Here is a 14,872-nt window from a genome sequence, read left to right as displayed (position 1 = left end):
TTTAAAAGTGGGTCATATTTACTCACAGACTGCTGTTGCCAATTAATAGGCAACTGATTTGTTTGCACTAACATGATAAACATATAAAAAGGTTTGTGCAGTTGTCGTTTAAACCAAGAAAAAAATATATGTATACTATTTTTTTTTTTTTTTTTTTTTTCCACATTGTCATTGGAGCAATTTTTTCAAAAATTTTAATAGTCTGTCTTGAATTTAAAAAAAAAAATGAAATTCCACTAATTACAGAAACAATAAAGAAATCAAGTAATATAGAAGTGCTTAACTCTCCTTTAAAAAAGAAAATAAATAAAACTCAATCTTTTTTACCCGATTCCAATCCTCTGAAAATGTGATCTCGTGATTAGAACTCAGGCCCAATCACGTGATTGGGTCAGGGACATCTTCATTTTCGATTTGTTCATTCTCCTTCACTGTCAAATTTGATGATGATAAAGCGTTTGATGTATCTTGACTAATCCACAATACACAAACGTTCCTGACAGAGAAATAGATATCATCACTGTTGTAGTGAGCTCCTCATATCACAATAGAGCCTGGCAACAAAAACAACAATGCCTCCAGACAGAATTGTACTCATAGAAGGTGTGAACATAAAAATGGGTTTTATTCCATCAAAGGAGTTTTACGATGAAACAAGCGCATTGGATGCTTTCTTAGGCCACAAACAGAAGAGATTGAAGCTGTAATGAGCTGATTGTATATATATATATATATATATATATATATATATATATATATATATATATATATATATATATATATACAGTGGGGCAAATAAGTATTTAGTCAACCACCAATTGTGCAAGTTCTCCTACTTGAAAAGATTAGAGAGGCCTGTAATTGTCAACATGGGTAAACCTCAACCATGAGAGACAGAATGTGGGAAAAAAAACAGAAAATGACATTGTTTGATTTGTAAAGAATGTATTTCCAAATTAGTGTGGAAAATAAGTACTTGGTCACCTACAAACAAGCAAGGTTTCTGGCTGTCAAAGAGGTCTAACTTCTTCTAACGTGGTCTAACGAGGTCTAACGAGGCTCCGCCCGTTACCTGTGCTAATGGCACCTGTTTTAACTCATTATCGGTATAAAAGACACCCGTCCACAATCTCAGTCATTCACACTCCAAACTCCACTATGGCCAAGACTAAAGAGCTGTCGAAGGACACCAGAGACAAAATTGTAGATCTGCACCAGGCTGGGAAGACTGAATCTGCAATAGGTAAAACGCTTGGTGTAAAGAAATCAACTGTGGGAGCAATTATTAGAAAATGGAAGACATACAAGACCACTGATAATCTCCCTTGATCTGGGGCTCCATGCAAGATCTCACCCCGTGGCGTCAAAATGATAACAAGAACGATGAGCAAAAATCTCAGAACCACACGGGGGACCTAGTGAATGACCTACAGAGAGCTTGGACCACAGTAACAAAGGCTACTATCAGTAACGCAATGCGCCGCCAGGGACTCAAATCCTGCACTGCCAGACGTGTCCCCCTGCTGAAGTCAGTACACATCCAGGCCAGTCTGCGGTTCGCTAGAGAGCATTTGGATGATCCAGAAGAGGACTGGGAGAATGTGTTATGGTCAGATGAAACCAAAATAGAACTTTTTGGTAGAAACACAGGTTCTTGTGTTTGGAGGAGAAAGAATACTGAATTGCATCCAAAGAACACCATACCCACTTTGAAGCATGGGGGTCGAAACATCATACTTTGGGGCTGTTTTTCTGCAAAGGGACCAGGACGACTGATCTGTGTAAAGGCAAGAATTAATGGGGCCATGTATCGAGAGATTTTGAGTGAAAATCTCTTTCCATCAGCAAGGGCATTGAAGATGAGACGTGGCTGGATCTTTCAGCATGACAATGATCCCAAACACACAGCCAGGGCAACAAAGGAGTGGCTTCGCAAGAAGCATTTCAAGGTCCTGGAGTCGCCTAGCCAGTCTCCAGGTCTCAACCCCATAGAAAATCTGTGGAGGGAGTTGAAAGTCCGTGTTGCCAAACGACAGTTCCAAAACATCACTGCTCTATTGGAGATCTGCATGGAGGAATGAGCCAAAATACCAGCAACAGTGTGTGAAAAGCTTGTGAAGAGTTACAGAAAACGTTTGGCCTCCGTTGTTGCCAACAAAGGGTACATAAAAAAGTATTGAGATGAACTTTTGGTATTGACCAAATACTTATTTTCCACCATGATTTGCAAATAAATTCTTTAAAAATCAAACAATGTGATTTTCTGGGGGTTTTCCACATTCTGTCTCTCATGGTTGTGGTTTACCCATGTTGACAATTACAGACCTCTCTAATATTTTCAAGTGGGAGAACTTGCACAATTAGTGGTTAACTAAATACTTATTTGCCCCACTGTATATATATATATACAGTATATACATATATATATATATATATATATAGAAGAAATAAGCTATGTAAAATACACATAGAAATTACTCCGACTTTGTTCAAACTATTCAAACATTTCGTTTAGCTCGACAAATACACTCGATAGCAATATTTAGTCACAATATACAAACTATCAGAGATCTCATACGTTGTGCAGCCAGCACTCAAATGACCGTGAAGTACCAGTAAACAGGGAACTAAGGCGTCTGTCGAGGGACAAAACACAATCATTGGCTTGATTTCTAAGTAATTTAAAACTTGCCATTGCCACCTTGTGGTGTACTTCAATCACTACCTTACGTAGTTAAAGACACTGTTGTAGAACGGCAGGGAGCCCATGTGACGTCACCACTCGGCCACGTCAACAATGGCGAGCTACTAGTTTATTTTTTTGATTGAAAATTTTACAAATTTTAATCAAACGAAAACGTTAAGAGGGGTTTTAATATGAAATTACCGTATTGGCCCGAATATAAGACGGTGATTTTTGCTTTGAAATAAAACTGAAATAGAGGGGGTCGTCTTATATTCGCGGTCTAGACATTAAACCCATTCACGACGCAAGATGGCGCCAGATATCATTGAAGCAATGTTATGTCATGACAGATCTCAGCTACTCTTTTTAGTTTAACCAGTTTGCATTACTTTATTGCAATGTTTTCCTTATACAGATTTGTTTGAAGACTACAGTTACAGTTAGACTTCACTTTGATGGTTAATGCAGTTATTGCAATTTTATGGTTTTATCACAATAGATTGGTTTATTTACATTTCAAAAACCAGAAGCCATTCATTTACAAATGTGATTGCACTTTAGTTTATATATTTAAATATTCAGATATTAAGATTTGAATGAGGCAAAATAACATGCTTTTTCTCTCAAATATATTGTTATAATCATTTGTTTCGGATGTACTGTAATCATTTTCTGTATAAAAATTAATATGGTGTTCAACAAGTCTTTTTTCAAAATTGAGTCTTGAAAAACAGTGGGTCGTCTTATAATCAGGGCCGTCTTATATTCACACCAATACGGTACTATAACTTGTACTAACGTTTATCTTTTAAGAACTAGAAGTATTTCTATCCGTGGATCCGTTTAACAGAAAGAATGTTAATAATGTTAATGCCATCTTGTGGATTTATTGTTATAAACAAATACAGTACTTATGTACAGTATGTTGAATGTATATATCCGTCTTGTGTTTTATCTTTCCATTCCAACAATAAGTTAGGCAAATATTTGGCATATTTTAGAGATGGTTTGAATTGCAATTAATTACGAATAATGGATTTTTAAGCTGTGATTAACTCGATTAAAATTTTTAATCGAACAGCCCTAATATACATGTAAAGAATTAGATGCTGCATTTGATCCCCCCACCCCAACCCCCAATTAGCATATTGGCATTTGTTGCTCTTTAAGACTGATCAATATTGTGTTGAATCTACACAGCCACTGTCTTCCTGGAGTTCTGGAAGAGAAGGAGGGCAGAATTGACCTACGACTGGGATCTCATCGACTGGGAGGAGGAGGAGGTCGGTCAGCGAGACCCTTCATTTCGTGCTGCGCGTCTTTTAAATACAACTCTTCTATTGTGTTCTGCTCAAAGCATCTGCAGTTCAATAGTTCATAACCAGAATGTGTGCTTTTCTTCAGGAAGAGCTGCGGCCGCAGTTTGAAGCCAAATATTCTAGAAAGGAGAGAGTCAATCCCATATCTGGCAAGCCTGAGCCTTTCCAGCCCTTCTCAGACAAACTCAGCCGGCTCATGGTGTCTGTGTCCGGAATATTCTTCATGGTAAACCTTTTGATCACTAAATAATCTGCCCAGGGGTTTTTTCCCCCTCTAACAGCGAGAATATGACTGGAGTGATCTGATGTGCCAGTTGTTGCATTACATCACCATCTGCTGGTCAAAATTGCATGACACATTAGAATATGGTTTTGTAAATTCCTTTTAATTTTATTAGTCTTAATTTTTGGGGGGATGAAAATAATTATTATTTGTCATCTTTTACTTTAGTCATTTTTAAATATGTTAGTCTTAGTCGACGAATACTCAAAGGTTTTTAGTCAGTAAAAATTCCAAAGTTTTAGTCTAAAAAACAATAAATAAAGGTTTCCACCAATTTGCGTAAGATCAACATTTACAGTACACACTCATTGTCATAATACTGGTTTTATTTCTGTCCAAAATATTAGCAAATTCTTATACTGTATGTAAGTATGTGCAATTAGTTGATACAAATTATTATTTTTTAAAACACATTATACCATACCATGTATCTAGATTTATGTAGTACACTGCCAGCACTCTCAAACTAAATAACGCGAGAAAATAGTATGTTGCGTCGTCAATGGCAGCCAAAGAATTAAGCTATGTGAGGTCACAAGAGATTTTTAAAACGAAACAAAAAAATAATTCACAGGCAAACACACGGGCCACACTTATTTGAATTTATAACTTTCTTCTTTTTTTCAATTTATTACAATTTGTTGTCATTTTTGGGGGGGGGGTATTTTAAATTTTAAAAATTTATTTTATTTAAAATGATTTATATTTTTGTTACTTATGTTTTTTTTTTTTTTTTTTAATTTGTCTTCGTTATTTTTAATGTATTTGTATATGGCAGAAAACACTCAGGTGACTTGAGGTTCCGCTCTGAGACCCCAAATTTGGCCAAATTTCAAAACTGTCCGATATGCATGTGTGATACATCATTGGAAACCTTAAGATCTCATTTTTCTGGGGGAAGAAAAATTTTGAACAGGAGGGTATTTTTTAAAAAATTAAACAGCAAAACCCTATCCGGTAGGGGTGTAACGGTACACAAAAATCTCGATTCGGTACATACCTCGGTTTTGAGGTCATGGTTCGGTTTATTTTCGGTACAGTAAGAAAACAAAATGCAAAATATAAATGTGCTAGTTGTTTATTACACACCTTTGTGCTTTCAACAATAGGAACATTAGCCTATACCAGTACTTCTCAAATAGTGGGGCGCGCCCCCCTGGGGGGGCGCAGAGCGATGCCAGGGGGGGCGCATGTGACCTCGGGGAACATGCTTTTTTTTTTTTTTTTTGCCGTACTGGAATAAAGTGTACTTGCACATCCACTCAGTGGGTGGCAGTGGCGCTCTCATTTTCAGAGTGCACGCAGTATTTTTGAACTAAGGAAGAGCACTAAGCACACACAGAAAACAGGTATGAAGAGCAGTGTCCCGCCGCCGTTTTCGAAAGCCGTTTTCCGTCCGGACTCACTCACGCAGCGACCCACTGTCTTGTCCGGTTCTCACGTCGCCGCCCAAGAAGTGCCATTTTCGGCTTGGGATCGTCACGACAACCGCCCTCACCTACGGTTCTACCTCGGCCGCCGAGAATGCGCTTTTTTCGTGCCGTTTGCCTTTTAGAACGTGCCGAATATTGCCAACAATCGTCCTGCTTTGTCAGTGTTATATCAGTAAACCAGTGAGCATTGTTAGCATGCTCATTACAAAATAACTCCACACCATTTCAAAGAAGGTAAATACTGTGAGCAGCAAAAATAAAAACTGTCCTTCTGTCCAAGGACACTCTTTTTTTCTTTTATTCAGTTTTGGTTTTTCGGTCAAATTTTTTGGCATATTGTCCTCATGAGTGAATGTTTCTAATCAATTTTAATTTTTTATTATTTACTGATTTTATTACATTTTATTTTTCTGTATCAAATGGTCAAAAATGTACCTTGAGTGTATTTTTTAGTTTGGATGTGACTTTTTTTAAAATTCAGGCTAATTGATGCGTGTCAAGTCTTCTCTGTTACAAACAAAACAATGTTAATAAGGTTATACTTTGTTATACTTTGAATCTTTTGTTTTTCTTATGAACAGTTTTCAAAAGCTCTATTGGTGGATTTTCTCAAGTTAAAGCGCCACACAGAAATCAATAAATTCAATTGTGTAGGCAGGATCTTTGTATTATTCTTATTATTTAATTACAGGTGTTTTAGCTCATTTGAATTTATTTTATTTAAATGGGCTATTATTTATTTTATTATGTGTCTATATTTTACAAATGTGATGTAGTATTCATTTATATTGTATATTTTATGTTGTATGACTTTAGTTCCTATGTGAATAGTAGTTCCTACTTGTTTTGTTGTGGTAGGAGGGTTTTGTATTGAACACGGGGCCGGGTTGGTTATTATTATAGCAGAGAAGACAACAGTAAATCAACAAATACAAGTCAACTGTGTGGACTCAAAAAGTGGGTTACGATTGCGTATTAGTTTGAAAATCGACCAGATCCACCGTATTTTTCACACGTGTGACTTCCGGTCTGCCCGATTCTAGCTACCGGTAGTAGTATTGACGCAGGAGGGTCGCGTCTCGCATCAAATAATAAACTATGCCGTTCTTTTCGCGTGCGTCGTGTTGAGCCGCTTCTGGGACGTGTCTAACATGCGGCCGCACTGCGACTGGCGTGCATTGGCTGGTTGACTTTAACGCCCACGTTTCACTGCGTTCTCGCAGCGGCCACGTTGTCGCGCCGTTGACGTTTCTGGGATATACTGTCGTATCGTGTTGGTCCTCATTATAGTAGAGAAGACTGAGTAAATATAATCTACACAAAGAAACTAACCTGATTGACTCACAGCCTCGAAAAGTAAGGTTTACATTACGTCAGAAACTCATTCGGTACGCCTCCGTTTCCAACCGAGGACCACGTACCGAAACGGTTCAATACAAATACATGTACCGTTACACCCTTACAATCTGGTGGTGAGAGCACACGAGAGCAGAATTACAGACACCATGACTTAAACGAGATATTAACGCGTACTTACCTCTTTTCGAAAACTCCATGTAGCGTGTATCACTGAGTGTCAAGACACAACTGTGAATGGCCAAAGCTTGATTTTTGGGGCATTTTATGGGTGAAACATGGTCATACAACAAGGGTCTCGATGCAGAAATCTCGGACATCAAGGAGTGGTCGAGATTTTCTTTTTCATATATTTATCCTTTTAAACGTTTCTTTTCAATTTTTCTTTGTTTGGATCGATTATTTATCATCTAAAGTATCGGAGAAAATCCGACAGTAACAAAAAAAAAAAAAAAAAAACAATTTAGCGATAGTTATGAGGTAGATGTCTGGGACTTTTTTACAGACGCCTTTTTTTTCATTGTGACGTAATTTGTTTAAAAGTTTAAAATATGCGAGAGAAGAATTTTTTAAAGTGTTTTTTTTTTTTAACTAAATATTAGACATCAATTAATGATTATAAGCTAAAAATGACAGACGTTTTGAATAATAAATATAATTAATTACCTTCGTTTTATGACTGGGTTTAAACCAAAGCGGTTGCGCGACGTCTGTAAACGGGGGTTTCCAGGGTAAAACGGAGAAATTAAAAATAGTTCGGGGGCTTAATGTGCCATCCATCTGCTATGGCAGCGTATAGACATATTGTTCTATGAAACACAACAGTTATTTTGGCTTGAAATACAGCAATTTCTTTTAAAGAGGCGTGCAAGAGCAGAAACTGCTTTTTCGATCTTGTCTGTGTTTTCCACCATATGTTTTTCAAAATGTATCCTATACTTAATTAATTAATTAATTTTATTTAAAACTTTTCTTCTTCTTTGTTTTTAATTGCCACTCGCCAGTGTTGTTCTTGGCAGCCATTTTAATTTCGTCTTAGTCATTTGGACGAAAATACTTACTTGTCTTAGCCATATTTTAGTCATTTCAAAATGTGTTCGTCTTCGTCTGGTTTTAGTCAACGAAAACTCAGACAAATTTCGTCTAGTTTTAGTCGACAATTCTCCAAATGTTTTCGTCTATAAACTTCAAAAGTTTTAGTCCATGAATAAATAAATAAAAGGTTTCCAACAATTTCTAATGGACATGAGTCAAGACCAGTTTTGTTAATAACGGCGTTAGAGTATAATGGCGTTCCTAACAGCGTTATTTTTTTCAGTAGTGAGCAATCTACTTACTAATTACTTTTCTCAGCTTGGTAACGCCATTACCGTTACTGTGGATGTAAAGGCGTGCGTTACTACGTTGGTTGAATGATGCGAGAAAGGTCCGAGAGACACAGACTCACAGGGACGAGAGCTCTCTCGTCGGGAAGGGAGTTGTGACGCCGTTGCAAACGCGATGCTAGGTGGCTCCAATAATACCTGACTGTAGCCGATAGCCTCCAAACTACGTCTACATGATGCTATGGTAAATATCACATGTATATAGAACTAGATGAGAAATGACAGACTCAGCGGCGTTAGTAAACAGAAACATCCTAGCGAACCTGAGTAACTTTTTATCTAAAATACTCTTAAATCAGCAAAATTTTGACTTGAATCTATTTTTAAATGATGAAACAGTTTTAAAACTTTCACATGTCAAAAGTAGACAGAAGGGAACTAATGGAGTAACGGGAGCAATTTTAACAACTCTAACGGTTGATTCACAAAGGTTACTATCTCGTTATCGCAATATCCGCAATACCCCTGTGTCTAGTCAAGTTTAGGGTAAAGAATTGGGCAGGGTCAATTGTCCCAAAAACTCTTTGAACTTCAAATAGTGTGACCAATGTTTTTTTTTTTTTTTTTTTTTTTTTTTTTAATTGAATGAATGGGGGGGGGGCAGGGGACATGAAAAGTAACACCAGTTACTTTGCCAAGTAACTAATTACTCTTACATACCAACTAAATTACTTTTTTGGGAGAAATAATTTGTAACTGTAATTAATTACTTTTTTTAAAGTAAGATTAACAACACTGGACATGACAGACGAGCACAAAACTGTAGAGCAGGGGTGGGCAAACTATTCCACAAAGGGCCGCATTGTGTACGGGTTTTTGTTGCAATCAGTTGATTGCTTTAAGGTGCTTCGCATTTCTGGTGAAACCGCATTGGTTAAACTGTCTGTGCTGGGTCAGTTTGAACAAAGACCAGGACCCACTGTGGCCCTCGAGGACCGGTTTGCCCACCCCTTCTGTAGAGTCTTGTCTGACCCCATGCCCCAGCTTAATAAAAAATAAAACCATTTTTAAAAATCATAATAGTGTTCTAATAGTATTCTCTTTTCACACAGCCTAATCAAATGCTCCCCACTTAGATTTCCCTGGTCCTGACCGCCGTGTTTGCCGTGGTGGTTTTCCGTCTCATCGCCATGGAGAAGTTTGCGTCGTTCAACTGGCATTTTGTGAAAAAGAACTGGCAATTTGCCACCTCTGGCACAGGCGTCTGCATCAATTTCATGATCATCATGTCTCTCAACGTGGTAGGTGTCTGGACCCAAGCCATCATCTGCTATGTTAGCATAATAAAGGCCAGCCAATGTTCCGACAAATGTTTATTTTACAGGTTTATTCCAGGAAATGTAATTTTCATGGCCAGCCATTTTTTGGGTCACTGATTCTCTCCTTGCTGTTTCTTGTCAGGTGTATGAAAAGGTGGCCTATCTGTTAACAAATCTTGGTGAGCGCGACACACTCTTCCACATTGTTTTAGTTTTTGTCCCAGATTGTTGAAAAGCCTTTTCCTACCCCTACAGAGCACCCAAGGACAGAGTCTGAGTGGGAGAATAGTTTTGCTCTCAAGATGTTCCTCTTCCAGTTTGTAAACTTGAACAGCTCCACCTTCTACATTGCATTCTTCCTGGGAAGGTAGGCCAGTTGTCATGAATCACATTTCGTGTTTTTACAGTGAAAAAATGTTGGCTGGTGCAAAGTGTTTACTTTCCAAATGCCTTGTCAGTAAATCTACTGAAACACCCTTCCTTTCCCCGCTCAATGTATAGCCATGTGAGGGGGGAAAAAAACAATAAATAATAACAGCAATACATGATCATTCAAGTTAATACAATATCATGCATACCGGTCATTCCAGAGGGAGACAGAGAGACAGACCAGGACAGGACAGGACAGACAGACAAATGATTTGTATTATTTAAAATACTGTAAAATATTTCATTATTATTTTATACAGAGTGGTATGAAAAAGTATCTGAACCTTTTGGAATTTCTCACATTTCTGCATAAAATCACCATCAATCGTGATCTGATCTTTGTCAAAATCACACAGATGTAAAAACAGTGCATGCTTTAACAAAAACCACCCAAACATTTATAGGTTTTCATATTTTAATGAGGACAGTATGCAAAAAATGACGGAAGGGCGAAAAATAAGTAAGTGAACCATCACATTTAATATTTTGTGGCCCCCCTTTGGCAGCAATAACTTCAACCAGATGCTTCCTGTAGCTGCAGATCAGTCTGGCAAATCAATCAGGACTAATCTTGGCCCATTCTTCTCTTAAAAAAAAACTGATGTAGTTCAGTCAGATTCCTGGGATGTCTAGCATGAATCACTGTCTTGCCACAGCATCTCAATGGGGTTCAAGTCTGGACTTTGACTTTGCCACTCCAGAATGTGTATTCTGGTCTTCTAAAACCATTCTGAAGTTGATTTACTTCTGTGTTTTGGATCATTGTCTTGCTGCAGCATCCATACTCTTGAGCTTCAACTGTCTGACAGACGGTCTCAGGTTTTCCTGCAAAACATCCTGATAAACATTTGAATTCATTCTTCCACTAATTATTAAAGCTGTCCAGGCCCTAAGGCAGCAAAACAGCCCCAAATAATGATGCTCCCTCCACCGTGGTTCACGGTGGGGAAGAGGTGTTGATATTTTGTTTTATATTTCCTCCACATATGACTTTGTGTGTTGCTCCCAAACAATTTAACTTTGGTTTCATCAGTCGACAAAGTCCAATTGCCTTTTTTGCGGACTTTTAACGAGGTACAATGTTTTTTTAGACAGCAGAGGCTTCCTCTGTGGAGTCCTCCCATGGACACCATTCTTGGCCATAGTTTTACATATAGTTGATGTGTGCACAGAGATATTGGACTGTGCCAGTGATTTCTGTAGGTCTTAAGCAGACACTCTAGGGTTCTTTTTTACCATTCTAAGTATTCTGCGCTGAACTCTTGGCACCATCTTTGGTGGACGGCCATTCCTTGGGAGAGAAGCAACAGTGCCAAACTCTCTCCATTTGTAGACAACTTCCCTGACTGTCGAGTGATAAACATCCAGACTTTTAGAGATGGTTTTGTATCCTTCCAGCTTTATACAAATCAACAATCCTTGATCGCATGTCTTCAGAGAGCTCTTTTGACCGAGCCATGTTGCACATTAGACAATGCTTCTCTTCAAGACATTTCTTACCAGGTGCGCGTTTTATAGTGGGCAGGGCAGCTTAAAATCACTCATCAGTGATTGGGCACACACTTAACACACACATGACTTAAATGTTTGGTCAAAATTGGTTTCAATTGCTCTTTAAGTCTCCTTAGGCAAAGGGTTCACTTATTTTTCCCCTTTCTATAATTTTTTGCATGCTATCCTCATTAAAATATGAAAACCTATAAATGTTTGGGTGGTTTTAGTTAAAGCAGACGCTGTATGTTCATCTGTTTGATTTTGACAAAGATCAGATCACATTTGATAATGATTTTATGCAGGAATGTGAGAAACTCCAAAAGGTTCCGATACTTTTTCATACCACGATAGATGGATAGATAGAGATATTATTTGTGTATCTTGTGTGGCACAACATGCACACGACCCTGTTACCACAACCTTTTATCACTGTAGAAGAAGGTTAATACAGTGAATCACTTAATACGGTGGATTTGACATTAGGGTTGCCCTCCCTGAAAAAAAAAAGGGACAATTAATTGATAGAGCCGACCGACCTGATATCCATCACCCTTAATTTTTTTTTGTACATGAAAAGTAATTTTGAAATACATTTTTGAGTGATATAAGCACACGGAAAAACAATAATGATCAGCAATTTATTTTCAAACAAAAATACTGGAATATAATTGACATTTGTCCTGCTTAAATTTAAAAACTGTATAATTTAACCCATAAGGTCCTACCTTTTTTGTGTGTGTATTTTTGGCGTTTTTTGTTGTTGTTTTCTTAAGTGCAAACATCAGCTTTGAGGTAAACTTTTTTAACAACTTAGGTGCATTTAAAGTCCCCTGAGCAATAACATTTTCGCAAGTTTTGTCACATTCTTGCCAAAAAGTTACTTGTAACCTAGTTGTAAAATTTTAAAAAAAAAAAATCCCTGTAAAATGACAAATTTTAACTTGTAAAGCAAAAACTTCAATTCCCAAATATTGCTTTATGATATAAGCATGAAAAGAACACAATTTAGTAAATTGTTCTGCAAGTTGTTTTTTTTCCTGTTTGCGTGGGGGGTTTTTTTGTTCTACAGGTGTTTTTTCTATCCTGCGGGTTAAAAATGACCAAACAAATGCACGAGTTTTGTCTCCATCTTGTCGCATTTTTAGAGACAATAGACTTGTTACCACTGATGAAACATGGTGCATCTAGGGATGGGAATTGATACGATTTTTACGATTCCAATTCCATTATTGATATTGCTTAACGATTCGATTCTTTATTGATTCTCTTATCGATTCTAATTTCGTGAAAAAGAAGAACAAACATTTTGATTGGCATCGAGTTTGTTTAATCAGAAGTCACAACCTTACAAACTCACAACGAGGTCAAAAGAGGTCCAAGGCTCAATGTTAACTGTGGCAATAAGTGGCAAATGCACAAGAATGTGTAACATTTTACTGAAACATTTTTCTAATAGAAATAAAAAATATTGGTATATATTGGCATATAGGTGGCTGTTCTGCCTTTGGCAATAGGTGTTCAAGCAGGGGTCCCCAAACTTTTTCCTGTGAGGGCCACATAACTTTTCCCTTCTCTGATGAGAGGCCGGGGTCAGTTTGTAACAGAAAAAGTGTGACGATTGCAGGAGTTCGTAAATGTAAAAAAAGTATTGTTTTTCTGAAAGCCACAATTAAATAACCCTCTGTGGATTCTTCACTGAACAAAAGTAAATAAAATAAAAATAATAATATAATAATAATAATAATAAATAATAACTGCACTATTAATTAAATAGATAACAACCAAATAACCCTCTCTGAGTTATTCACAGAAAAAGGCCAGGAAATAAATAACACTACTGAGAGAGAAAAAAAAAAAAAAATCAAAATGCTCTCTGGTATTGTTCAGGGGGCCGGACCAAATGTGGAGCCGTGGGCCGTAGTTTGGGGACCCCTGTGTTAAAGTTTATTATTTACCATTATATTGAAATGCATGCCTTTTAGTTTTTATGGCGCTTTCACGCTCAAGTGGGGGCGCCCTTGCGCTTTCTCACGCTAAGAAGAAGTCCCGCATCCAAGCGAGTGAGCAAATTAGTGAGAAAGGTAAACACTGCCACGAGCCTACGTTCTTTGTTAATGTTTGTAAAATATCTACAGAGGCAACGCCTGTATGTATCATCTTTTGTGTTGTTGTTGTGTGTTTCCACTCGCGATCGGACACTTAAATCCGGTTGTGTAGTGGTTTAACGATGTGCTAATGCTAGCGAACGCATGCTAACTGTATGTTATTAATGTATTAGCAGCTAATCATCGCTGATTTACGTTGATGCAAACCTGTTTGTTATTGGAGACGAAATTGATTTGTTTCATTTCTATTTTTAGTTTCACTCTTCAAGTGATGGTTGAATAAAGTCAGCAAATTATACCAACGTCTTCTGCATCTTCATTTGGGAGTTTAGCTAGCTGTATAGCCAGGACTGAGCCTAAGCGTCTCTATGAGGACAGTGCAGTCTATGCCCTCCCGATGCAGTTATCTCCACCTTGCAATGACTGCAAGTCGCTTTGTTGTAATTTTTCCTCGTGAAGTGAAGACACACTTTCGAGCGTTTGAACCTACGTGCTGTCATTGTTATGTTTATGGCTGCAATGCTCGTGCTTACCCGTCGTAACCTTTCATTTTCACCCTCTTTCCTGGTGAAGTGTAGCCAAACTTTGGAGCGAGTGGTTCTTGGCGCCATGCTAGTTTGATGCGTCTGGACAACAAGACACGTCACGACGCAATATGCGTCTTTAGGAATCGTTAAAGGGATCGTTAAGGCTTTTTCATTGTGATGTTGAGGCCTCGAAACACTCGGAACCGGTTCGGAATTGGAATCTGATTTCGAATCCAAATAATCTGTTGTAAAACACAATCACAAAAATACAAGTCTTGGTTGAAAAAAACAGACATTAAAAACAAAATGAATAGTTCTTTGGGTGTTTTTTTAAGTTATCTACAAGTGTTTAAGCACGTGCAAATGGATTTCTGGTTGAAACTGTTACGCCCCAGTCTAGGGGTTTCAGGACGCAACATGGGGTGTGCTCCTCCCGTCAAATCCTCATCCAGAAAAGCCAGTGAAAACAAAAAAAGTCCAGAGCAGTTTCTTTATTTGGCTCAGAGGGAGACAGTCGCCAAAATAACAAACAAAACAATCTATGAAAACCCGGTCTTCCCTAACAAAAAGAAAAAAGGTCAAATTAAAGACATTTC

The 14,872-nt window shown here is 37.7% G+C and overlaps 1 protein-coding gene across 1 annotated transcript in view; it reads left to right on the top strand.

The window, feature by feature from the left end:
- The window catches only part of ano3 (anoctamin 3), a 103,693-nt gene that overhangs the window by 74,415 nt on the left and 14,406 nt on the right, over nucleotides 1-14,872 (top strand). Inside the window, exons 15-19 of the mRNA XM_057836987.1 lie at nucleotides 3,887-3,969; nucleotides 4,091-4,231; nucleotides 9,539-9,703; nucleotides 9,864-9,900; nucleotides 9,977-10,088. Of these exons, the coding sequence (XP_057692970.1) occupies nucleotides 3,887-3,969; nucleotides 4,091-4,231; nucleotides 9,539-9,703; nucleotides 9,864-9,900; nucleotides 9,977-10,088 (538 nt within the window). The remainder of the gene's footprint in view (nucleotides 1-3,886; nucleotides 3,970-4,090; nucleotides 4,232-9,538; nucleotides 9,704-9,863; nucleotides 9,901-9,976; nucleotides 10,089-14,872) is intronic.

Source organism: Corythoichthys intestinalis, chromosome 5, assembly GCF_030265065.1.
Source record: "Corythoichthys intestinalis isolate RoL2023-P3 chromosome 5, ASM3026506v1, whole genome shotgun sequence".
Taxonomy (NCBI): domain Eukaryota; kingdom Metazoa; phylum Chordata; class Actinopteri; order Syngnathiformes; family Syngnathidae; genus Corythoichthys; species Corythoichthys intestinalis.
The sequence above is the reverse complement of the archived record's forward strand: the minus strand, read 5'-3'. Positions and strand labels throughout refer to the sequence as shown.